We start from the raw sequence: 26205 nt of genomic DNA on the forward strand, positions 1-26205 counted from the left end.
TGACACGGTCCAATGATTTTGCTATTTTTTTTCTTGTGATTGTGCTTAATTAGTTAAGAATTTAGCTGGAAGAATTGACTGGCCATGTAAGAATAAAGATCCAGGTTTTGTAGTTGCTATATCCATAGTTTCTGACTATCAAATAACACTTGCTTAAGCTACTGCAAGTCACAAACAGAACAGAAACTTTAAGGAAAAGTGGACTTGAACAGACAGGGAAAATATATTTAATTGGATCTATTTGATAATGTATTTTATTGTATTTCCTGGTTGTGATGAAGTCAGACAAAGTAGATGAATATGCAAGTCCCCACCTTTTGTCTGGTTCTTCAAGAAGGAACCTATCTAAATAAATTAAAAAATTGACGGTTTATTATTTATTATTATTATTAAAAAATTGACGGTGACGGTTTATTAAGATTTCCACCAACTTTAAAAAGCTTTAATACAGGTACCACCCTGGAAGACAGCCTTAATACTGGTACCACCTCTATTAGAAGAGATTCAGTGACAAGAGTGCCACCTACTGAGTGAAGCTCAGTGCTCCTGGAAGCACACAAGATTTCCTCCCAGCTCTGCAACTCAATACAGCTTAACTGTACCTCATTTCATGACCACAACAAAAGGTGGCTAGCCTCTGGATGGCTCGTCCAACATAATTAGGATATACAGCCATCTTAATATTACAAGTTCTCTTAATAGCTTTTGGAAAATTAATTTTTCCAGATGACAGCATAATTTTTTTGCCCTAAAAAAAGAATACTAAGTGCAAAACAGATTATGGAGCCAGGCTGTCAAACATAGTTATTAAGTTAATACTAATTCTCTATTGCTTGTAGCAGCCACTGGCCTAAGTGACACATGCAACATTTCTGAAACACTGATACTGTTTATGCTGTAACACAGCTTCTTGCAGAAAGCTGCTTCATCACATAATCCTTATCTGCCTTTTATTTTCATACTTAAAAATACATAAAAATCTTTCAAACTGTAAGAAGAGGTATTAAAGTCTTCACGGGCTAGATATGTTGCCACTGATCTATTTCAGTGAAGTATAATACTGACTATTCTTAATTCATGAGCATACAGCTAGAAGTGATCCACAAAGAAAATTTTAAATTGGACATGCCGCAACAAAAGCTTTCAGCTTTGGCTTGGTAGAAAATGGGGAACAACCAGACTAAGCAGCAGCAGTATAAAATATTTGTAAGAATTACAAATCATTCATTCATGCACAAAATAAAAGTATGGCAAAATGGTAATTCAATGCTTACGTTAATTCAGAGGAATGCTGTATCTGGGACTAAGACAGAAGTCTACTAGTAGAAGATGGCCTTTCTATTTGTCACTTATAAAATCCACAGCTACCAAAATTTACCTGAGTAGCGGACTTCTCTAAGCTTCCATAGAGAAAAAAAGAGAAATCTGAAACCCAGTGAAAACACTACAAGCTTTGGAAATCATAAATTATGAGGAAAGGTTAAAGGAATTAAGTTTGTTAAATTAAATTTTAAATGGAACAAAACGAAACAAAACAAAACCACGGGATATCCTAATACAGCAAAAGATTCATTGCTTTAGAAAATTTTAGGCATAATGTCTGGATAGACATTTTAAGCTTATATAATTACGTCTCAATACAAAAAAATTGATCTAGACCTTGAACAGCTCTTGTGGTCTCATCTGTATTTAAGTACAGGAAACTGAAACCTAGGAATCTTTCAATCCTGCGGTGTCACTGTGAGCAATTATTCACCTCACAGAACCCTTACAGGATGAAATGTTTGCGATACATTTAGTTGGTGGAGGTAGCTGGCTTGGTGGGGTGGGAGGTTCTCACTGGCTCGACGACAGCAGTAGGACTACAATGCTTCCTTTAGGTATCCCTAATATCTAACTGTATCTGTATTTACAAGTAGTGCTTCTTGTTTCACACATTTTACAAAAACAAGTAGCCGATACTGATCTTCCACTAAGAAAATTTTAGTTCAAAGTGTAAAATACGAAATAAGGCTAATTATTTTCTCATGCATTTTGTTTCAACACACTGCATCTAATTCCTAAAGGCATGTAAAAATATGCTTTACTTAGGTGGACAACCTAATGAAAGACTATTTCCTTGCCCAAAGCTAGTCAAAGCCCTGCATGCTAGTGCTCACAAAACATATTTGACATCAACTGTCCACAACAGCATGCTCTGGAGTATACTACCAGTGTGAGTTTGTGTGTCTGCACATGTAGGGAAGAAGAGAGGGCAGCACCTTCAGGAGGGAAGAGAGAAATTCCCAAAAGGGAATTATGACTTGGTTGGGAGGTACAGGAACTTCTGCAGCCAAGGAAAATTCCACAACTCCACTAGTCAAGAACAGCCTAAATATCTAATATAACTCAGCTTCAATACAGACTCAAGAAGTAGCTGCGTCACTCTGCTTGGCACTGCCCTCTCAACTCTCCCTTCCCACAATTTCTGCTTCCTGATCAGTTACTAATTCATATGTTCCAGCGAAGTGTTATGGTTTCTTTGTCTAGATAGACACAGACACTCAGGACTGCTGGTATCACTGAAAAAAAGGAAATGTGGGACCACACTATAGCTGGCTTCCAACAGTCCCCCTGCACTACCTAAGTCAATAGTATTATGGTTGGACTCGATGATCCGGTGGGTCTCTTCCAACCTGGTTATTCTATGATTCTATGATTCTATGATTCTATGTTTATGCTGATCATGTAGGCTGAGCTTAAGCAAGCTCATTTATCTCGGCTGGACTCTGATGGGTAGATACAACATGGCGAGGGCACACACCTACAAAGTAGGCAGAACATCTGAGCTCTGGAGATTCTACTCTCCAGCTTGTTGAATGCCAAGTTGCAAGCACACATAGAAAATATGAATCTGGAGCATTACAGTGGCTCAGAGACCTTGCGATGCAGATCTCGATTTCTTCTCTCTCTTTTCTATCTGGAAATGTAATCACTGCGGCCTTTGAAGAGGTTCAGCTTAGGAACACAAGACTGAAATGGACCACTGGAAGGGTGACCGCATTCAGTTCCATCCTTATTGCCAGCAACTAAATGATAGATGTCTTGTTCAGGAAGGTTGACAGAATGTGTATGCAATAAGGCACTACAAATACAATAAGTTTCATACAGTCTGCAGCAATCAAACCGTAGTAAAATGAAAAAATAAAGCCATAGATTCACATGCAGACAAGAAAGAAAACCAAAAGCACACGCAATATTTTAGGCTTCTGCAATAATGGAAAGTTAGATAAATAAATTAAAGTTGCAAATGATCCTACAGAGGAAGCCCATATCACACAGAAGAAGTGAAATAAGATACAACACTTCAGACATCTGAGGATGCATTCCCTTCTGCTCTAATCTCTCTGATATTTAAAGGCTAACCACAACCCACTGATTAAGCACTTCAGGATTTAAACTATAATGACACTGCTAATCACCTGAACACTTTGCCTGTGTGCAGTCAATATTTTACTTTAAGACCAAAAATGATGTCAAAAGCTAATTCACAAGCCATAGAGGAGGAAAAAATTATCCTCACTGACTCTAAGGGAAACAAAACAAGGCCCTGACGCATGGAATTAAGCTTCCATTTCCCAGCTTCAGAAACTGTTCTTTTGTAGAATCTCATCAATAAATACAGCAATTGACATCTAAAAATATTTTATATCCGTTGTTCCCTCCTGTGTACTTGGTTGGCTTTTCTAGAATTTCACCCTCTGTTGCTGCCTAAGAATTTTTTTAAACTGTCTCACCTAACTATAAATGACTGGCGAACATCTTCACTTTATACTCCTGAAGCATAACACATCATCTTCCTTGCCTTTCTAACTCACTCATTTGTAATTGGTAGCAAACATCAAAATGCAGAAAATGGATGGCCTTCCTCCTCCTGCTTGCTTGGCTGTAAGAAGAACCATATCATTCATTAAAAATTATACACTCTCATTTGAGTTACATAATCAATAAAACATGATTAAATCAGCAGGTGTATGGTATTATTTCATTGCCTTAAGATACATGCTCATTTCCCCTTTTGCAACCATAAAAAACATGAGCTGAAAAAACAATAAAATTCACTTAATTCATATTCTTAAGGTGAAAAGCTTTTGTTAGGCAACATCCAGCACTGAGAGGGGTTTAAGTTTTTGAGGGCTTATAAGCTCAACTATATCAACTGTTGTGAAACTCAGCTGATATCTGAATTAAATTACATGTAACTCCAAGTGATTTGTTACTAATAGTGGGTTTAACAGCTGTTCATGTAAATCATTGTGAAAGCTTTTAAATTACTGGATTTATTCAAGTTTCTAGAGTATTTTTTTAATATTCACACCAAAATGGATTATAATCTGTTTATCCTCTTTGCCAAGGCGCCTGCAGAACAAGAAAAATAAAGTCAGTAGTATCTGTGTGAAACACATAGTGCATGATGCTCCTACAAATGGTGTAAAAATATGTAAATGAATCCATGCTTCTAGCACAATATGAAATGGTGAAATAGAAAGCTGCAATTTTTGAGTCAAGTGTGTTACCTCAAAAAACACTTAAGCGTGTTTTGATACTTTTACTCTCTAGAAGAACTCAGTCATGTATGTTTCAGTAATATGGAAAACTGCAGGCTCAGGGTAAAGAAAACCCAAACAAACATACAAAGGTGCAAAAAAGGTCTGTATACATAAAACGGCACGTTGCATACTTAACCCCATTGATATGCACATGAGTATTTTCACTTTATCTCACATGCAAGAACAATAAAAACAATGTGATTGTAACATATTATTGCAAAGCCAGAAAAAACAAACTAGTTCAGGGTAAGGAAGGCTACCTAGCTGTTCAGAAACCTGGACATGCAGCATGTATATGTACCATGTAAGGCCATAAAATTAAAAACTCTGCAAAGATTTATTCATCTGTTTTGGTACATGCCCAGATAGCAAGTTTAATTCATTAAAAAACATACATGAAGTCAGCTCTGTAGTTCAGACTTCACAGGACTCAAGTCTACTTGAATGATTACAGCTCAGGAACCCAAGTTCACCCTTCTCAATAATCAGACATCAGGTTCACATGCATGTCATTAACCACCAGTTTACATGATTACTGTACCTCTACCACAGCATGTTTCCCACAAATCAAAAGTTATTAAATTCATCACTTGAAAATGCCCAAAAATAGATAATAAAAACAAGTAGCAAACAAAAAATTCTCAATCTCAACTTCTTTTCACTTAAAATAAAAACTAAATATTCCCCAAGGACATTCAAGAAAAATATTTACGATAAACACTTAAGACAGCTCAAATAAAGCTTGGATCAGCATTTTCAGTTACTTGTGTATGTCGAAAACTATGGTTCACAGAATCACAGAATCACAGAATAAACAGGTTGGAAGAGACCCACCGGATCATCGAGTCCAACCGTTCCCATCAAACACTAAACCATATCCCTCAGCACCTCATCCACCCGTGCCTTAAACACCCCCAGGGAAGGTGAATCAACCACCTCCCTGGGCAGCCTCTGCCACTGCCCAATGACCCTTTCTGTGAAGAATTTTTTCCTAACGTCTAGCCTAAACCTCCCCTGGCGGAGCTTGAGGCCATTCCCTCTTGTCGTGTCCCCTGTCACTTGGGAGAAGAGGCCAGCACCCTCCTCTCTACAACCTCCTTTCAGGTAGTTGTAGAGAGCAATGAGGTCACCCCTCAGCCTCCTCTTCTCCAGGCTAAACAACCCCAGCTCTCTCAGCCGTTCCTCATAAGGCCTGTTCTCCAGCCCCTTCACCAGCTTTGTTGCCCTTCTCTGGACTCGTTCCAGAGCCTCAACATCCTTCTTATGGTGAGGGGCCCAGAACTGAACACAGTATTCGAGGAGCAGTTTCACCAGTGCTGAGTACAGAGGGAGGATAACCTCCCTGGACCTGCTGGTCACGCCGTTTCTGATACAAGCCAAGATACCATTGGCCTTCTTGGCCACCTGGGCACACTGCTGGCCCATATTCAGTCGGTTGTCAACCAACACCCCCAGGTCTCTCTCCTCCAGGCAGCTTTCTAGACAGACTTCTCCTAGTCTGTAGCACTGCATAGGGTTGTTGTGACCCAAGTGCAGGACCTGGCATTTGGCCTTGTTAAACCTCATGCCACTGGACTCTGCCCAGCGGTCCAGCCTGTTCAGATCCCTTTGCAGAGCCTCCCTACCCTCCAGCAGATCGACACTTCCACCCAGCTCAGTGTCGTCCGCAAACTTGCTAAGGATGCACTCGATGCCTTCATCCAGATCATTGATGAAGACATTGAACAGAGCTGGACCCAGCACCGAGCCCTGGGGAACCCCACTTGTCACTGGCCTCCAGATGGATTTCACACCATTTACCACCACTCTCTGGGCCCGGCCATCCAACCAGTTTTCCACCCAGGAGAGTGTGCGCCTGTCCAGGCCAGAGGCTGACAGTTTCTCAAGCAGAACACTGTGAGAAACTGTGTCAAAGGCTTTGCTGAAGTCCAGAAAGTATCATGAAGTAAAAATTCTGCTTGGACTTTCATCCCATTTTATCCTGCTAGTAAGAAGACTTCATCACGCTGAAAGAATCTGTTGCTTATATTAGGAACATTTCTACTTTGAGTGCAGCTTTGAATAATCAACTAAGCTAACATTACACTGATTATCACTGGTAAGCCAAATTAAACAGGCAAACTGAGGACATCAGCATGTCAGGTAACCCGACTGTCTTGAAATGTACACAATAAAATTTGTTGCAAAGACCGCAAACCTAAAATTGTTCATCTTGTGTATTACACTTTAATTTTGTCGAGTTTGTGTTTTATTCAAAAAGGTTGTCATTAGGAATTATTTCCACAGTCAAAAAGTGTTGCATAAGCCTTATGTTTTCTGAGATGAACTAGCAGTTTAAGTGCTAAAAATAGTAAACATCTCTCCTTCCAGGGAGGATGGTGGAGGTGCAGTTGTGAGCAAAATACTTACACTTCAATTAGAAGAATGAACTAGAAAACCCAACTGGTAGTTTGTTCTTGTTAACAAGTACAGGTGTTATTACGCCAGCAAATACAACTAAAGATGGATTTTTTAGAATATTTGCTAGTGGATTAATCTCTTCAGGGACAAGCACCATTCAACCTCACTACTTATCTTCTTCAAATGTTTGCCACAACAGCAAACACTCTTATAGCGGAAACACATTCTTTCCAAGAATAGCAGAATACTACCATTATATGTATTGAAATTACCATAGTGATTTTTTATTCCTTTTAACAGATTAGGACTGGTTTTTTTAGACATATTGTATTTAGGATTTGACCTTCCTATTGATTTCTAGCTACGTTCCCACCTTAGTGAGCTACTATGGAAACTAATGCATTTGCTGCTTGAAACGAAGCTGGAACATTGACTTGTTGAACAGTGTTTATTGCAGAAAGAAAACAGCTGTAGGGATTCTTAACACATTGTAGGGTTACAAAGAAAAATATAATCTGGAAACGCAAGGACCCATTTTCTGAGATCTACACAAGAACTAACAGATGAATGTCAACTACACAATGCTTTTAAAAGACATTTCAGGCATTGTGCACAGCCTTTTTCCTAGCCTACATAGGCAGAGCCTAAATGGCATTATCAAACATAATAGTTACAATAGGAGTCAAGTTAACAGAAACAGAAAACTAACCCAAAACACTTTGTTTGAAAATCAAGTTTTATTATTAAAATGGTAAAAGTAAAGGCCAGGGATGTTTTGTGTTCGTATTTCTAAGATAGGAGGAGACATAAGGACTTTGTGCCTATGGCATTCCTCATTAATATAGGACAAGGTTTCTTTTAAGGGGTAGGTTTTGGAGGTAAGCAAGATGTGTAAGGGGGCTAAATTAAAATTCAAATGTGATCATATGGCACTTAGATGTACAGCTTTGAAACCCACAACTAACTTGCCAAAATGATGAAGTATTGCCAATTCAAATGAAGATGCTACCAGAAAAATTTGTTGCTGAGAGGCCTACCTACAAACAAAATAGACATAACTCTTTACATGAAGCCACAACTAACCATTGTCCTCATGCAGAACTGCAAAGCAGTACAGATCTTGAAGCCAGCATGTCACCTTGGGAGTCTGACAGAGTTCTTCTCGGGTGTGCTTCAATTGCTATGTCAATGATCCTGATGCCCAATGGTGAGGCACCTGCATGAAAAAACAGAAAAGGGAAGACTGAGGAGGAAAGTTACCTGCCTCGCTCACAACTGCCCAGTCAAAATCCGACAGCGTTTCCCTGCACATGGCAAAATTTTGCTCCGTCTCAAGAATGTTGGCCTGTTTCTTCAACTTCAAAACTTCTTGGAACATTTCAGAAAAAGCCCCACTCAGTATAACCCACAATCTACAATGCACACACTCAGTAGACCCTTAAGAAATAGCTTCATACCCATCATTTTACTCTTTTCTTACAGTATTATATAGATCTGCATTTTTCCGTTCGTGGCTGCAATAGTGATCCAGTGGCAGCATTATCCTTGTAAATTTCTACATGAGCAGGCAAATGTTTTGCAAGGAAACAAGTGTTATGCCAGGGGAGGTTCAGAATGGACATTATGAAAAAAATTCTTCATCAAAAGGGTTATTGGGCACTGGCAGAGGCTGCCCAGGGAGGTTAAGGAATCACCATCCCCAGAGATGTTTAAAAGATGGGTAGATGAAGTGCTTGGGGATATGATTTAGTAGTGGACAAGTACAGTTCGACTCAATGAACTCAAAGGTCTTTCGCAACCGAGCGATTCTATAAATAAGAAAAGCTGTCCAACACGTCAAAAACACAGGCAGGTTCCCAGTCTCTACCATAACCACATACAATGTAAAAATCAAAGCCCTCCGTGAGAAGAGGCCCCACGAAGGAAAATGGATTTCATTAAAAAAGAAACCAAAGAACCAAACTTCGTTAAAAAAGAAAGAAAACTCCAGACTTTTTAGCCTGGAGGAGGCTGAGGGGAGATCTCATTGCTCTCCACAACTACCTGAAAGGAGATTGTAGAGAGGAGGGTTCTGGCCTCTTCTCCCAAGTGACAGGGGACAGGACAAGAGGGAATGGCCTCAAGCTCCTCCAAGGGAGATTTAGGCTGGACATTAGGAAAAAATTTTTCACGGAAAGGGTCATTGGACACTGGAACAGGCTGCCCAGGGAGGTGGTTGATTCACCTTCCCTGGAGGTGTTTAAGGCATGGGTGGAGGAGGCGCTGAGGTGCATGGTTTAGTGATTGATGGGAATGGCTGGACTCGATGATCCGGTGCGTCTTTTCCAACTTGGTGATTCTGTGCTTCCTTGAAAACGGTGTTAAGAAAAAAAGAAGAAGGAAACCGCGTGGAAAACGGAGAAACGATATACGAACTGCGTGAAAAACGGAGAAAAAAAAAAAAAAAAGATACGGACTGCGTGGGAAAAGGAGTAACAGAATACGGACTACGCGCCAAACGAAGAAACCACATACAAACTGCGTAAAAGCAAAGAGGAAAGAAACCAGCTGGGTTTAGAGGCGAACAGGCCGCCACCCCCCCCGCCCCCGCGCGCGCTTGCGCCGCAGCCTGGCGGGCGCCGCTCGCTTCGTTCCCGCCATGTCCCGCTCCGCGGCCGCGCTGCGGCCGGTCACCCACCTGATCTTTGACATGGACGGCCTCCTGCTGGGTGTGTAGCCTTCGCCCCCTCCTCTTCGCCGTGTCTGTCTCTCTCCCACCTCCCGCGCTCCGGGCGGGCAGCCCGAACCCCCTCTAACCGCCCCCCCGCTTTGCTCCCCCCCAGGCTGGGGCTGCTGAAATCCGGTCGAAGAGATTAAAGTAACAGGAAACGGTTTGTTTCCTTTTTCTCCTCCCCCCGCTTCGCCCACGCTAGAGAGATGCCGGTCTGAGAGGGCGCTTTAGCCGTGGTGGTGGAGGGCTGAATAGGGGGCAGGGTGGCTGGTGGGAGAGGTTGGGCTTAAAAAGCCAGGAAAAGAGGGTTTGGAAAACGCGTTTCCCTCGTTGGCAGAGCTGGGACGGCTCCGCAGGAGGCGCCCGGGGGCGGCGAGTCGGGCGGGGAGCGGGAGGACAGGGAGGGTTGTTCAGAGCTGCGGTGTCCCGCTGGAAAAAAAAAGCCTGAAAGCCGGTGCGATCGGCATCTCTCAGTTTTTGTATCGGTAGACTTTCAGCTTTGCAGGCTTATTCTGAAATCGTGGAGTCATGGAATTGGGTTGGGAAGGACCTTAAAGGTCATCCAGTTCTGACCCCCCTGCCTCCCCTGCCATGATCAGGGACACCTTCGAATGGATCGGGTTGCTCCAGGCCTCATCCGACCTGGGCCTGAGCACCTCCAGGGGTGGGGAACCCAGGACTTCTCTGGAAGATCTGTTCCAGTGCCTCACCGCCTTCCCAGTAAAAAAACTTCTTCCTAGTATCTAGTCTAAACTTCTGTTTCTGTCAGTTTGATACCATTACCCTTGTCCTGTCACTGCACTCCAGATATAAAACCCGTCCCATCTTTCCCGTAAGCCTCCTTTAAGTACTGGAAGTCTGCTGTAAGGAACCTATCAGTCCCTTGTCGTACAGCTAGATTAGATGTCGAGGTTCCAGTAGTCAGCATCGCCAGAACACTGTTCAGATCTGATCTTAACTGTTTGCTGAAACAGGGCCTTCTCCTGCATGATCCAGTGGGAGGTGTCCCTACCCATTGCAGGGGAGTTGAAACTGATGATCTTTAAGGTCAATCCAAAATATTCTGTGATTTTATTTCTCTTGTAGGGTAATTGAATATTTTTTTATGTGACTGGGTTTTTGAAATGTTCTGCGTGGATTCTCACACAGGAAGCAGCTTTGGATGTAGGTGGATTGTTAAAAACTGTGCATTTGAGGCATGTGCCTTTGTTCTGCGAACCCCAAATTGTTGAAGTCTCTGGAAAGCATGCTCTGAAGTCTAATGAGTTACTCTTTCCAAGAAATGTACTCTTTTTTTTTTTTTTTTGTATTTTAGGCCTATAACAGGTGAAGGCAATTTGTTTATCGTGGTGTAAAACCAAACAGACTTTACTTGTGCTATCAGAAATGTTTTCAAGCACTTAGAGCCCTTGGTTTCTTTCCGTTTGGTTCATCTGCACTCTCAGTAGGCTATACAAAACAGTGATTAAGATGAGTAGTTTGACTTTTGGTTTCACCACAGGAGTCTCAGATAGCCAAGGGTTATGTGTTTGGGGGTGGGGATGTTTGTTTTAAATCCGGAATCAGTAACTTCAATTTCATTCTTACTTATAAGTTTCAGGAAATCTTTTTTAGTTACTACGGATTTTTAGCAGAAATTGCAGGAAATCTGCTTCATACAGAATAGTTGCCCGAGCAGGACAGTTTAGGTAAGCAGTATGGATATTTAGGCATTGATACAGATGCATAAGATTTTTGTGTCAGTTTTGAGTGAAATGGGTATTCACTGGATAGGTGCTTTATCTTTCCACAATATTCTAGAACTAAAGAAATTTTTTTTGGATGCTATCCCACATATCTTTAGAAATATTTGTTGTGTCATGTTTCCACTCATTGCTGTTACTCTACAACTTGGATATGATTTCTTGTATTTTAAAAAGTTGCTTAGAATGAATGTGTTGTATTTCAATAATCCTTCAGCTGTGATGAAAGCTGTAATTATGTATAAAATTAAACTGAAAATATTCAAGTGTCTTCCAGTACAGAAGCATAAAAAGGACACTACCTTGATAATTTCCATAATGTACACATCTTTTCAGGGCACTTGTAGTGTGTTTCAGTCTCTAAATACTTTGAGTTCTGTCATGACTTTTGGTGATCCCGTTTGTTTCACAGTGAGTTATGATCCTTAGGAGGCAAAGTGGCAGTCAGAAGACTTTTTGGACTTCCCCAAAATTATTCCTGCATGTTTCAAGAAATTTGGAATAATTTTGGTGAAAAAATGAAATAAGGGGCATGGGGGCTAGCTGCCTTCTGCCCAACCTGTCTGCTGTAAATCTTCTGAATGAGACAAATGTTTATATCGAAGTAAACCTTCATGGGAAATAAGATCCTTTTTAATTTTCTTATGAGATTTTTTTTTTTTTGTATTGGATATCTATAACTACGCTTCTGTAACTTTTTAAGTATTTCCATAGCTGGTTGCATTTTTCAGAATCTGAAGTTTTAGGCTTTGCAATAATTTTCACATCAAAGTAGTGTGCAAGAGTATATGTAACTGATTTTGGAGTTTTTCACCTAAACTTCGATGATTTTATAGAACAAATATTAATTGATCTGTAACCAAAGAATTGAATATTGAATTGATGTAATGTGTCACAAGCTTGCTTTCTATAGCTGATAACACTCCCTTCTGATTAAGGAAGGTATGCTATCCTCTGATAGGAAAATTTCAAAGTATTTGTGAACACTTCGTAAGTGTGAGTGTCTGAGGCACTTAGAAGGTTCTTGACTTTGGAAACAGTCTGTTTTACCCCACAGAACCTTCATCCATTGTGGTTAATGCTAGGCTACCTGGAAGTGTTGCTGAGTCTGATCTCTCGTGACTTTATCTTCCCCTCATCTCTTCAACATAGTCGAGACTGATTAAACTGTCCTTGAGTCCTACCTTGATGTATCAGCTTACCTACAATAGGGAAATTCTTGCCCCTGAACTGCCAGTGGAAGTGCTTAATCCCTTTTATTTGTTGCCCTTCTGTATCATTATTTGAAATGTTATCTAAGGCTCATTTTTTCAGCACTTTACTCAAATGCAGTACACCCTTCTCCCAGAATTTTCTCCTTTTGGATTAGCTTCTCTCTCCCTTTCAGCTGTTCAATGAAATCTTAGTTTTTTTTTCTCTGTCGTGTCTATTGCCAGGAAATTAGCATGCTGGAAAATAGTGCTCTCACTTAGTAACTAAAATTTGTGAGCAGCATCTCTAGACAGCTTGTTATTTAATAGATAAAATTAATTAAAATACTTTTTTTTTTGTAGGAAACTCCAGCTGTAATAAGAAAAACAGCTTTTGTGGTATTATACTACAGTTATATCCTGTCTTATTAAACTTACACAGGAATGTTTAATTAAAGCATTTTCTATCTGGTGTTCACTTCATTGTGTAATTTATACCAGAGGTAAAGGAATAATTAAATTTTAATTTTTGTGTACTGCTGTACCTTTTCCTTTTTTTTTTTAACCAACAGTTCGGTAGTGTTAAATTTCTGCTTGCCTTCCTACAGCAAATGCTAACAATAAATGCTCAGAACATGTACAGTAGATTGGTTTTTTTTCTGAAAATGCTTTAGCCTTTTCCTACAGAAGACTACTGTTCTAACCACTCGTATGCAGTATAATTAAAACTGTTGAACCTTCTTACCTGTGTGCTTATCTGACACACAGAGTACAGGGTTAGGTGGCTAAAATGAAAAATAAATAAATAGAAAAAAGAACAGAAGCTAGAGATTTTTTATACCTAAATAAATACTTCTGTTATATTTTTACTCTTTAGCATCTGATCCCTGCATTTTAGACTGTTGTAAAAACATAAAAAAAAAACCAGCATGGAAGATGGAGAAGGAATAAACTATTGAATTTCTACAAAATATACCACTGGGATCTATCTTCTCAACTTTTTGCAAAGGTTGTATTTCAAGCTATGACAACTAGTTTTGTTACGGAATTGTGGCCAATAGCTTCCCCACCACCAGAACACATATAGTATTGAATGTTGCTTTTGTTGATCTGTGCCTAAACTTGCAGGGGGCTGAAAATGTTTTAAAATGGAAATTACATTTTCTACAGGCTGCATGCATAATACTAACCGTTCCTAACTAACAAATTAACTTAGGACAACTGCCGCAAAGGTAATATGTTTATTAGCATTGTGCTGAAAACTGAACTAAAGCTAAATTAACATGCAGAGGTGGTGACATTTCAGTATAGAAAGTTTAGTCATGTATCCATTTTTGTTTAAATTTTGTTGGGAGTAGTGACTGTTTCCTGTAAAGTATTCTTGTTGGTATTTCTAAGTGTTGTGAAACAGCATGTTTGCTTAATCTTTACAGCATGTTTACATCATATTCAAGTAGATATACAAGAGATAAGGTTTCTAAAGCAGCTTAGTTCTGCAAGATACCTTTGCCATGACTCAAAGTCTTGTTGGACTGTACAGGCACAGATATGCCAGCTTGCTGTGACCATTCATAGAGAGGTGAGAAGTAGCTTAGGCTACTGGCATCAGAAATTGCTGCTTTTGTAGCCACTGTCTTCTTTGTGTGGAAAAGACTGCTGGATTTTTCTGGTGTGCCACTTCTAAGTAACTTCTGCATGGCTAATCACACAGGTAATCTCTGTTCTATGTTATAGAAGAAATTAACTTGTGGTTAAATTCATAGCAATGTTCTAAGATCCACAAGAGTTTTGGTATGTTTTCTTTCTCCCCAGTGTTACCTACTGATTTTGTCAAGGTCAGAAGTCAAAAATGTACTTTTACTTTCATTTCATTGCACAAGTTGCCAAGGAGATTGCTGTTAAAAGGAACCTGGTAAGATTTCCATGCTGGAGTTTACTTGTGTTCATGCTGCCTTTTATTTTACAGTGTGAATGGGAGGTTAAACCAGCTTCCTATTTCTTCTGCATCAGAGCAAATAGCACCAATTCAACTAAACATCAGTCCTCTCTAGGTTGTCTCTATTACAACTTAAGTGCAGGAATTAATCTTCTTAGGCTATAAACTGGCAATCTTGTAAGCCTGTTTTCTGCTTCTAGATAGTGGAAACTTACTTTCTTGCCGTTCTCCATTTCCATCTGATTCTGGTGAACAAAGAAGAAACAAAAATATTCTCTTGCCTTTGTGTTCTCACCTGTATCTTGTAGCAAATCAATGATATTAAGGATATTATTAGATTAAAATACCTCATAGATGCTTCATGAGCAAGTTTTGGAGATAGATAAAACAACTCCTGATTGAGAATTAACTAACCATAAATAGAGTAAATAAGATTTGTCGTACACTTGAAAGCTAACGTTTTAATTTAACAGCAGGAGAAAATTTGGCAAGGGCATAACAAACGTGCCAACCTACAGTCTGACTTCAATTATTTCCCTGACTGATTTACAAATTGTCCATCCACGTGATTGCCTGTTGTTTGTGGTTAAAGTAGTCCAGAATCAGAACTTAGTCCAGTATCTACAGAACAGGTTTGGTTTTTTTAATTTCTGTAATGGTTACTGCATTTCAAAATGCCATGGGCAGCATTAGCAATGATCTTTTTCTCCTTGGAGAATTAACAAAGGAACAGTACCAAGCTGAAAAATCCATTATTTTATTTTAATGTTGCACATAATTTACACTTAAATGCAATGCAGTTTTGGTGCTTATTTATTTATTTATTTGTTTGTTGCTCCAGACCCAAAGCATTTGGTTTTAAAAGAAAAAGCTCCCCCATGTTAAAAAAAGGAATCCCAAGAGGTTTCAAATTCCCACTGTTAATAATGCAACTTTCATTTTGTTATACACATTCAATTGTATAGAGGCCTTTGGCAAGTGGAGAGGTGTGTTTTGAAGGTAGTGGGAGTCTAAAGGTTCTGTTTGGTGATTTTAGAGATGCTCACAGCAGTTTGACCATTTATAAAGAATAGTCTCTTTCTATGCCTAAATGCACATTTTCCAGCCTGTTTGTAGATGATAAGGTTTTGTATTTGCTGTGTATGTACTCTGTTTTGTGTATAAAGTTCCAATTATTTTGCTTTGAATGTAAATAGTGAAGTGTCATAAATAGAACAGAATTTCACACAAAGAAAAGGTGCATAGAGTTTTCACTTATAATAACGCTATTTCCAGCTGCTACATTCCAGTTTTCATTTTACTTAAGAAGAAAAACAACATTAACAACCCTGCATTTATTATTCTGCATGCTGGCAGTGGTTACACTGTGTGCCATCTTCAGCCCAGCTCTGAAGCTCTTGTTCTCAGAAGCTGTAATTCGTTCACGTAGCCTTGTTGTGAATTGGCTAATAGAACTCTTGAGAGTGGAATTTTTAAGGACTCCTTAATTTTTCTGGGTAGGACACTTACCAGCAAAATTCTACTCTGTGAGTTCTGCTGGTGTATTTTCTCTGAGAGACAATCGTATTTTTGAAAACTTGCATTTATACTTCTTATGTTGGGGAGGGAATGTGGATTCTTATTATTTTAACTATATTTTCACTTATCTTTCTATTTTTTTTTTTAAATTGGCAGCAGACCTTAGTGGTAGTGATAATTTTCATGATATGATCATTGTTCTTTTAAACAGCAGGAACTAACAACACAATAGTAATTAAGCTAAATATCTTCTCTGTTCAAATTTGATATCTATTGCTTTCATTTGGGCAACTGATTTTTCATTTGCGTGATGCAGAGACTGCTCACGATTCTTGCTTCGTCTGTTATGTGTTTCTGTACCTCTCTGTATTGAGCCTCAATTCTTTCACAAGACTACTGTGACATAATTAACCAAAATAATTTTTATAATTTATTATAATTTTGACCAAAACTTCTGATCTTGATTTATTCTTTTCCTTCACCTTAATAATAATAAAATCACTGTTACAGCCCAAAGTTCATTCAGGTACCACCAACCTTTATGAATATTTTTTACTCTTTTCTTGATAGGTAACAATTTTCTTTTTTCTTTTTTTTTGGCAACGTTTTGCTGCGTGAACGCCTGTTGACATTATCAGTGTTTGCTGCCTCTGTGTATGCTTTCTGTTCTTGTGCAGCTTTTAATAATCTTTAATTTCTCTTATAAAACTACCATTTTGCATAGTAGTTTGGCAATAAATCTGATGCTCTTACTTTGGAAAATCTAAGTGGACGCAGCTCTTTCCCAAGTATGGTTTTGCTGTTGTTTATCTATAACCACCAAATCACAGAATGGTAAGGGCTGGAAGCAACCTCTTGAGATTACCTAGTCCAGCCATTCTGCTGCAGCAGGTTCACCTAGAGGAAGTTGGACAGGAATGTGTCCAGCAGGATTTTGAATATCTCCAGAGAAGGAGACTCACAACCTCCCTGGGCAGCGTGTTACAGTGCTCTGTCACTTTCACAGTAAAGAAGTTTTTCCTCATGTTTGAGTGGAACTTCCTGTGTTCCGGTTTGTGCCTGTGGTCCTTTGTCCTCTCACTAGGCACCTTTGAAAAGAGTCTGGCCCTTTCCTCTTGACACTCACCCTTTAGATATTTATAAAAATTGATAAGGTCCCCTCTCAGTCTTCTCCTGGCTAAACAGACCCGGGTCTGTCAGCCTTTCTTTGTAAGAGCTGCTTTCCAGTTGGTCAGGGGGTTATTCTTTCCGAGGTGCAGAACCCCAAATTTGCTTTTGCTGAACTTCATTAGGTTCCTCTCCAGTCAACTTTCCAGCCTATCCAGGTCTCGCTGAATGGCAGCACAGCCTTCCAGGGTATCAGCCTCCACTCCCTGTTCTGTGTCATCAGCAGACTTGCAGAGGATACACTCTTTCTCCTCATCCGGATCATTGATGAATATCTTGAATAAGACTGGAACCAATTCTAACCCTTGGGGAACACCACTGGCCGCAGGCTTCCGCTAGGCTCTACACCACCAATTACAAGCCTCTGAGCTCTGCCTTCCAGACAGTTCTGATTTCTTTTTAAAATGTATTCTTTTCTTCCTTCTTCCCTTGCTTAAAGAATATCAGTCATTTTAGTCTGAAATATAATCAATTCAACCTTTGAGAGTTAGTTTCTTATCATTAGGCCATAAAAATGAACTATAGATGAAGCCTCCTGAAACTGCAGCGTGACACAGCAGAACTTGCTTAGCTGAATTTGTGAAACTTTACGCCAAAAGCTGTCTATGTTCACCTACATAAGATGAACTTACAATATTACTGAGTTACATTCAAGAAGGCCCCAGAGGATAAGGGATCTACCACTAGCTGCAAACGTTAAAGATAAGAAAAGACACCACCTGCCTAAAGTGAAAGAGGGAACCCAATGAAGAATGAGAAGACCAGCTATTGCATGGACCATGCATTGGGAGCACTTGTGGGGTAGGAACTGAGAATGTTGAGAGTAATTACACAGAGATTTCTTTGTTTGGGATCCCTCTCTGGAGGCACCCAGCTCCAGCTGTAACCTGGTGCTCTACTGTCAGTAAACTGAAGTATTTAGTGTCTGAGACTCTGCCTCAGGAAACCTAGGATTGAAGAAGCAAACTTTATAACACCTTTTGAGGTGTTTTGAGGAAGTATTTTTGTAAAGGTTGTCAAATAACTCTTCTAGTAGACTGTGTGTCTGATGAAACAAGTTGTCTTGGTTTAGCCCATGCCAGCAGCTAAGTATCTCACTTCCACTCGCGCGCTCCCCTGTTCCGCACTGATCTTGGGAGAGGAACTAACAAGTGAAGTAAAACTTGTGGGCTGAGATGAAGGCACTGGCTGTTGGGAAGATAATTCTCTCTATCCTGGCTGTTCTACTTCTTGAAAGAATTCCTTTGGGCACTAGTTATGTATCTGTACACCATATATTACTTGTTCCCTCTGCTCTTAGTTTTTGTTTCTGCTGTGCCTGTTCTTTTGGGCACATTTCTTGGTCAGTTTTTCTTGGGATAACAGAAGACAAGTGACAAGAAAGCCCAGTTTATTATTTCTCAGCCCAGACTTTCTATCTAATGTTGATGGGAATTTACTTATGACCTTTGTCATTGTACAGTAAGTACAGTGTTACACAGTATCTCATATTCCCAGCCCATTAATCTCTGACCTGGTGTAATAGTGCCAGTGGCCGCTGTGTAACCTTTGCTCTCCGAAGGACAGATGCATGCTAGTCCTTTGCAGCAGTTCTGTGCTTTCGGGTGCTGAACTGATTTGGGTTGCTGCCAAGCAGCTCAGCCCTCTTGTTCACTCTTGAGCATTGATTGTCTGCTGTGCATACATATTAGTTCACTCATGTTCTCTTTCACAGCGTTATCGTATACTGAAAATTGCCTGCTCATGTTAGGGCATATTTTTGAACATTATGTCTTTAAAATTGTGTTCTTCTTTAATCTGTCCATTTGGGTGTAGTTTAAACTTCCAGAGTGTGTATTCAAGTAAAGCCTTATTTGATTACTGACCCGCCGTGAAAGGAAGTGTCTTTGTTAGATGGGGATATTTTATGAGTTTGACAATGGTACTGTTCATATGGGAATGTTTCTAAGGAAGAGGAAAAGTTTGCACTAATACTGGAAGAAGAACAGAGTAAAAGATAATGTATGTTTAATGAATAAAATGAGTGTATCAGAAGGTCTGAAGTGGAAGAAATTAATGGGTGTAAGGTGAAGCATGAGTACACTGAGACATAAATTAATTTGAATAAATTGTTCTATGGTAAAGATTTTTTATGTTTATTTTTGTAATTTACATACAGAAAGCTCCTTTAACCCATCTCTTCAGTGTAGAAGAGTAGACACATGTATGCCCGTAAAGTGACATAATAATGCTACAAGATTATTACTGCAAAAAATTACACCATGTGAAATGGTGGATCTTCTTGTGCTAGGCCTGAATCCTCTCTATAGCATTATATTATTATTGGACTAACGAAACATTATTTGCTTTGTGGCTCAGGGGAGATGGAGCTACAAAGAGCACAATGCAATAAATTTCTGGTCTTTAAAAATTAAAAACAGTGTTTCATGGGGAACATATCTCAGGAAAATGAAAGTGTTTGGGCCACTAAGGTATTGTAGTATATTTAATTGTTATTCTGCAGCTTAATAGCTAGCGTTGCTATTATTGCTGTAGATCATATTTTTTATTATATTTTACCTTCTTCCATTTTTAATTCAAATGTCTTCATTTTTCATGAATGAAGGCATCTAAGAGTAAAACGCAAAAAGTGGTGTTGCTATTCTGGTTTTTTGTGTTCTAGAACTTTATCATTTTTATGCAGTAGTTGACTACAAATTATTTAGTATTGTAAAATCTAATTTCTTAAAATGTTTTACTCACTGTTGTCTTTGTATAGTTTACTGTTTATCATGGCTTTGCCTTTTTAAAAAGTGAACTATTTCACTTCTTCTGGAACTTGTTAGAGGGAGCAGGTAATTAGCGTTTACACTTGGAAACACTGTAGAATAACAAGTTAAAATTGTAGTTTCTAGGTTCTAAGGGCTAGGTTAAAAAAACAATAGTTTTGTGTATTTGAACCACTTGTCATACTAATGCCAGTTCTACCTTTTTAAAAAAAAATAAAAACCCCTAGAGTTCTCTCTCACAGATTAAAAAAAAAAGATAGATTTTGGGGGTTTTTTGTTTGTTTTTTTTTTTTTACTTGCTAATTGTAGTAAGATTTAAAGAGCTTGTGGCATGGTTTATTTTGCTGCCTATTACCTGACTCTTCATACCTTAGAAACAGCTGCATCTCGTAAGAACTTCATGTTATACCACTGAAAAATTCCCAGATGGCTGTAATCTGTCACGTGCAACCTCCCCTGTCCAGGCTGGTTCTTGAACTGCTCTGAGAGGACAACTTTCTGGAGTCTGCTCTAGCACCATTTTTGCTGTCTTGGCCATTCTTTTCTTATGGAAAGCAGGATGCCTAGGGCATAGTACCTCTAACGGTTTCAAAATATAGTGGATCAAAAGGTATAGCTTTAGGACTTCATCTTTTTGTCCAAAAGTCATTTAAGTTCAAGTGGCTTAGGTTGGTGTATTCAGCAAATGGAACAGACACTTATTGTTTTGCTGATTGTAAGCTTGATTTCAGATCAGGCAAAAGGAAATTACTGGAATGAGCTCAGGGAAGCTACTTATTGAATGGTGTCTGTTACAAATAGCATTTTTCAGAGTTATTTCATATTCAGGTATGAGTAACTTTTACTTCATTCTAGATTTTGTGTGTCAGGTGTGTTTGGATACTGCTAAATACAGCTCTTCATAATCATTTTCATAGTTACTATATATAGTTGCATAAGTGGTGCTTATATTAAACATTTCTAGCTATTTTTTTTGCCACACCTTGTCAAGTGTTAATCAGATAGACTGATTTTTTTTCCTGATTTCCTTAAGCGTCTCACTCCTTTCTAATTGTGAAGCTGCCTGCAATGCACTTTCAAAAACAATTTTCACATTTACAAGCAGAACGATAGCAAATTGTTGCTATGGAGCCAAGAATTTTTTTTTCTAAATCTAATTTCAGGTTAGTTACTGTAGAATTGAAAACGTGTAACTTATCTAACATATTTATATTCAGAAACTATGAGCTTGATTGCCTCTTTCTGATATCGTTTTGGCTTATTCGATTTCAGTAGATTTGTACCTAATTCTGAGTAGTGAGAGAAAAGCTACTGGTTTTTTGTTGTTTTTTTTTTTTGCTTTAGTTTTTGGATGGTGGAAGAATGTTGGGGGTATGGGGCTATTTTTGGAAACGATGTAAAAAATCTCCTATTATCTGGTTATTGAGCATATACTTTACCAGTTTGTCTTTTGCAAGCACAGTTTGCAGTAGAATTAAAAACACCCCAGTGAAGTAACTCCTGTGTCAGGCTTATTAAATTCCAGCCACAGGAGAGTGAAGCTGCTTGTGTCTCATGAGGTAAACTTTGACCTTGGCTTGCAGAACAGAGGTAGAGGCTGAGTGAAAGTGGAATGACTCCTACTTTGGTTCACAATACCTGTTTTTATTTTAAGAACATTAATCATACGGAAGAATGAAATGACAGACTTAAGTTTCTTGCACTCTTTGAGTCTCTGAATACATATTTTTTATTTCATTTGGTAGGATACACAGCGGTATTTGCTGCAACTCTAACCTGTCACACTCAAAACAGTCACAACATAACATTTCCATTATGCCCGGAACCACTCTCTAGCAAAATAAGATTCAGCTTCTCCCCTTTGAGATAGCTGAAAATATAACCTTAATAGCTACTGTTGGAGAGACATCCTCCAGCTTTCTATTACTCCTGTAGTCCTCGTGTGAATTGGGTTCACTGATGTGTTAGTGAGATTCTCTGAACCTTTTTGTAATCATTCTATTCTTTCAGGATTGTAGCATGGATAAGTTTTATGTCTTTTTATAAAACATCCCTGGTACTGTTCTATTATTTTTCCCCTCTTTTAAGCAAGAGATAGTAGAATTTAGGTTAAAGGGATTGTGGTGTTTGAAGACCTTATGCTAGATTAGAATAATCATAATGTGCTGAAATAATACTAGGTCAGTATGATCCAAGTGCAGGTCTTAAGAGACAGGTCTATTCTCATTTACCTCCTCTGCCAGGAAATACCACTCTTAGAAAAGCTTTAAAAGCTGAAATATTTTGCTTGAAAGTGTGGAGTGGATCCAATACATACACCTTTAGGTACCTGATGTGTGTAAGTGTTCTTTATAGCAAATCTACTAAAATAAAATCATTTTTGTATGCAGTAAAGAGATTGATGCTTTTTTCTCCAGATGGAGGTCCCTGTGGTACTTTCAAGCTGAGGTAGTTTGAAGCCTTTTCACAGATATTTTGCATTGAATATTTAATTTTGAATGTCTCCTCCACGTCTTACAGGAACTGTAGCTGATGCCTTGTGTTTTTGTGAGATTCAGGCTTCCTAATCAGTTTTTGTCTGCCGTATTAAGACTTTGTGTGATGGGAGGTAGTGTTCTTGGGCAGATCACAATTGTTATACAACAATTTTCACAACAGGCGCCTAGCTCAAAACATGCTGTTAAGATTTCCCAGTTAATAAAGGCTGACATATTCTTTATGGTTTGTGTGACTGTGTATATAGTGCTACTAGGTAGACTACATCATCTGTGCAGAGATGCCAAAGATTTTCAGTAATATTTCAGAAAAGTATACAGCTCTTCCGCTGCAGAACTGAGAATTAGTGTGTAAATACAAAGAAAATAAAACTAATACTATTAAACAACTGTTATTGCATACTGAATTCTATAAGTGACAGTTTATTGGGGAATATTAATACAAAGATCTAATATGGGTGCAGTCCTGCTGCAGTGGAGTAGCAGACTGGCTTAATTTCCTGAAATAGGAAAAGTTCCTTTTGCTGTTCTAGGTATCCTCAGCACACAGCATCTGCTGTTCAGATGCTGGAGTGCAGATGGTGTTTGAGCTCAGAAGCACAAAACCATTGTAGATTGGATGATGCTGATCTAGTGAAAGGTGTCCCTGCCTGTGGTAGGGGAGACTGGACTAGATGATCTTTAAAGGTCCCTTCCCAGCCAAACCATTTCATTATATGGGTACCAATCTCTCAGTGGGTTCAGTGGGGCTTATTTCAAATCTTCTATGGCTAAGTATAAGTTTTATTTCACCATACCAATTATAAGAAAGCTGATGATAGTCTAAAATTATGGTCTTCCAGTAGTGCTGTGCTTCTACCCAAGGTGTTAGGAAACAAAAAGAGCTCATGTACCATCAGTCATGATAGCCCACTATCTTTGAGTGGTCCTGTTCTGAGCTGCAGGCTGTATTTGACCTAGGAGTCAGTTAGGACCTGCCTCCAGCTTACGGCCAAGTCTGGAGGTTGGACGACTCTTGCTGTCACCATGTAAAGCTTTTTCAATGCTGTGTAAGAGTAACCCTCAATTCTCATCCTCAGCCCCTTGTTGGAGGTGCATGCTGTGGTCATGCAACTTCAGAGAAGGCTGTGTCTCACTGTGACAGATACGATCCTCCTGTTTGAAATAACTAAACTTTGGTCCAGGCAGATGCTCAGCAGTTAGGCCTAACTGAAGTAATCCTGCTGTGTGAGGCTATTGGCGAGAACTCAAACCAGAAGAACAGTCTGGCTGGTGACTGGGTGATGACTGGAACTGCGTTCACACAGCAGAAAATCTGACTTGCGCTCACACAGCAGAAATTCTGATTACATATCAACACCTGTGCTTATCTATATCTTCAGACATTAGGATCCATTGAGCTCTCCCTCCATAGCAGCTGATCTCCCCTTGTGTAGGGATGCCTCTCAAGGTTACGCCTCAAGGCTTGGTAAGTGACATTTTTTCATGCATATAACATTTAAAATATGTACATTAAGCTTAAGTGATAATCTTAGTATCCCATACTAGATTTAAGTGTAGAAAATAATATTGACTGCCAGTCCATCTGTACTTATTAAATACTTTACATACCTACATTTACTGATTAGAACTCAATGTTTGCCTGAGTGATCTCCAACTCTCCTCAACTGGGTAGAAATCCACACCTGTGACGTGGTGTTGGAGGTCTCTTGAACTGATATCTGTACAATGATTTTGAAGTTTCATGCACAGTTTTCAAACAAACAGTGGTTACAGCTCATAAAACAGAATTTTCAATTTGCTGTATAGCACTTGCCACATGAATCTCAAAGTCCGGTTCTTTTTTGTATTTTAAAATACAAAGAGATATTTAAAGAGATACTGTGAAAAGTCTTGCGGTATTTCTAGCACTTTCCTCTTGTCTTTAGGCGGTCAGCCATGATGAAATGTCCTCTCTCTTGGAAAATCAAGTGAATTTATGATGTTTGATTTTCTCCTCTTAGCGTTAACACCACAGAGAAATTACTTCATCAGCAGATTTACTTCAAAAGTTTCAGGCACTCTTTAGTGGACAGAAGAGATTGACTTTATTAATCTGTAGTTCTTTACACTTCCTTTGTGGTAGTATGTTTGACAAATAGCTGCAATTAAGTTTAGAACACTGTCAAAGGCCTTACTAGAAAAATAATGTTTTTCTTTTCTATTAAAGTCACTCTGTCTTTTGAAATGTTTCCACTGTTTAGGAAACTGACTTTTTGGATGCTATTACAGAAAGTGATTTAGAAACAAGTAACACTGAAAGTTAAACAATTTGAATTCACAGCTTGCCTAAGTCGTAATATATGTGTAGTCTCCTGGGCAAGCAAAAGCTTTCTGAGAATAAAGAAATTGGTATTAGAAGAGAACTGTTGTGTATGAAGAGATTTTTTTTTCTCACTTGTTTTTTTTGGGGGGGGGGGGTGAGCTTAGGGAGAAATAAAGTTTTTAACTCTTTTTTTCCCCCTTCTCTTGAATATTGTCTTTTTCTGGTTTTGGTGGTTTTGGCTGTTGGTTAAACAGAACAGCTTTGGCGTATCTGTCCAGGGAATTTGTTTCTTATAACATTTCCCAGAGAAAGTAGATCTTAGTAAAGAAGATATATTTGCTTGTTCTTCTGCTAACTTTGATAACATAATAACCCTTTGGGTTTCATCTGCCTTATGTAGATCCAAGTGTCTTGGAACATCTTATTTCAAAACAACTTTTTAAACCTTTTTTTGCGCTCTTCAAGTCAGTGAACTGCTGCCATGTGTTGTCAGCAACATATCGAGAAGAAGAAATACCTTCTTGGAGAAAGGCTAAGTTCCTTGTAAACATGCTATAAGCTGTTCTTCCCAGAGCTAGTAATTGCTTCTCTGGATGAAAACAGTCCTTTTATAATGCCGTTGCCTTGTTATAGAATTGTTTGTGTTGGAAGGGACCTTAAAGATCATCTAGTTCCAACACTCCTGTCATGGGCAGGGACACCTTCCACTAGACAAGGCCTCCTAAGGCTCCATCCAGCCTGGCCTTGAACACTGCTAGCTATATTGCCTGCTATCTCAAAGTTGGGTTCCCTCATGTTCTGGTATTGAAATACAGACTTCTCATTACTTTTTCATGTGCTATTTTTTATTGGTGATAGAGTGTTTGTTTACAGCTCCACATCAGAAGAGTGTTTGCATAGTTTATTCTTGAACTGTTTCTTTTACTTGTCTGTGGCATTAAAAAGAAGGATAAGGTGCATATGTGTGTATAAGATAGCATTAAGACATGTCTGCTGTATTGATGTAAACTAAAAGCCTTCTGAATTTGTTCAGAAGCTTCTTCCGCTCCCCATATAAAATATTTCTTTGCATATAAAATGAGAAATTGGCTTCCTCTGTAGCTGCCGCTGAAGAGTTGTCCCAGTAATATAAGCCCGGAGGGACAAATATGTGATACTCATTTGGGAACAGTTCTATACAGCTATTATTTTTTGGTCACCAAACTTACGTTCTTTTTAAGCCTGTTAGCACTAACTTGAATTCACAGTAGGATGTCTCATATCAGAGATGGGCAAACAGACTGACAGAACTCTGAATGAGGTAGCCAGCAGCAGTGTGTTACTCTGGACTTAGTGAAGCAATCACCATGTACCATATTTGTGCATCGTGGAGTGTACTTATATTA

General features: G+C 39.0%; 2 protein-coding genes across 2 annotated transcripts in view; one reads left to right on the forward strand and one right to left on the reverse strand.

Annotated features, from left to right (window-relative positions):
• The window catches only part of STS (steroid sulfatase), a 110082-nt gene extending 105080 nt beyond the window's left edge, over positions 1 to 5002 (reverse strand). The window contains exon 1 of the mRNA XM_069875368.1: positions 4985 to 5002. Coding sequence (XP_069731469.1) covers positions 4985 to 4986 — 2 coding nt within the window. The 5' untranslated portion in view covers positions 4987 to 5002. The remainder of the gene's footprint in view (positions 1 to 4984) is intronic.
• Positions 5003 to 9615: 4613 nt separating this feature from the next.
• The window catches only part of PUDP (pseudouridine 5'-phosphatase), a 68396-nt gene continuing 51806 nt past the window's right edge, over positions 9616 to 26205 (forward strand). Inside the window, exon 1 of the mRNA XM_069875410.1 lies at positions 9616 to 9697. Coding sequence (XP_069731511.1) covers positions 9628 to 9697 — 70 coding nt within the window. The 5' untranslated portion in view covers positions 9616 to 9627. The remainder of the gene's footprint in view (positions 9698 to 26205) is intronic.

The sequence above is a fragment of the Phaenicophaeus curvirostris genome, chromosome 1 (assembly GCF_032191515.1).
Source record: "Phaenicophaeus curvirostris isolate KB17595 chromosome 1, BPBGC_Pcur_1.0, whole genome shotgun sequence".
Classification (NCBI taxonomy): domain Eukaryota; kingdom Metazoa; phylum Chordata; class Aves; order Cuculiformes; family Cuculidae; genus Phaenicophaeus; species Phaenicophaeus curvirostris.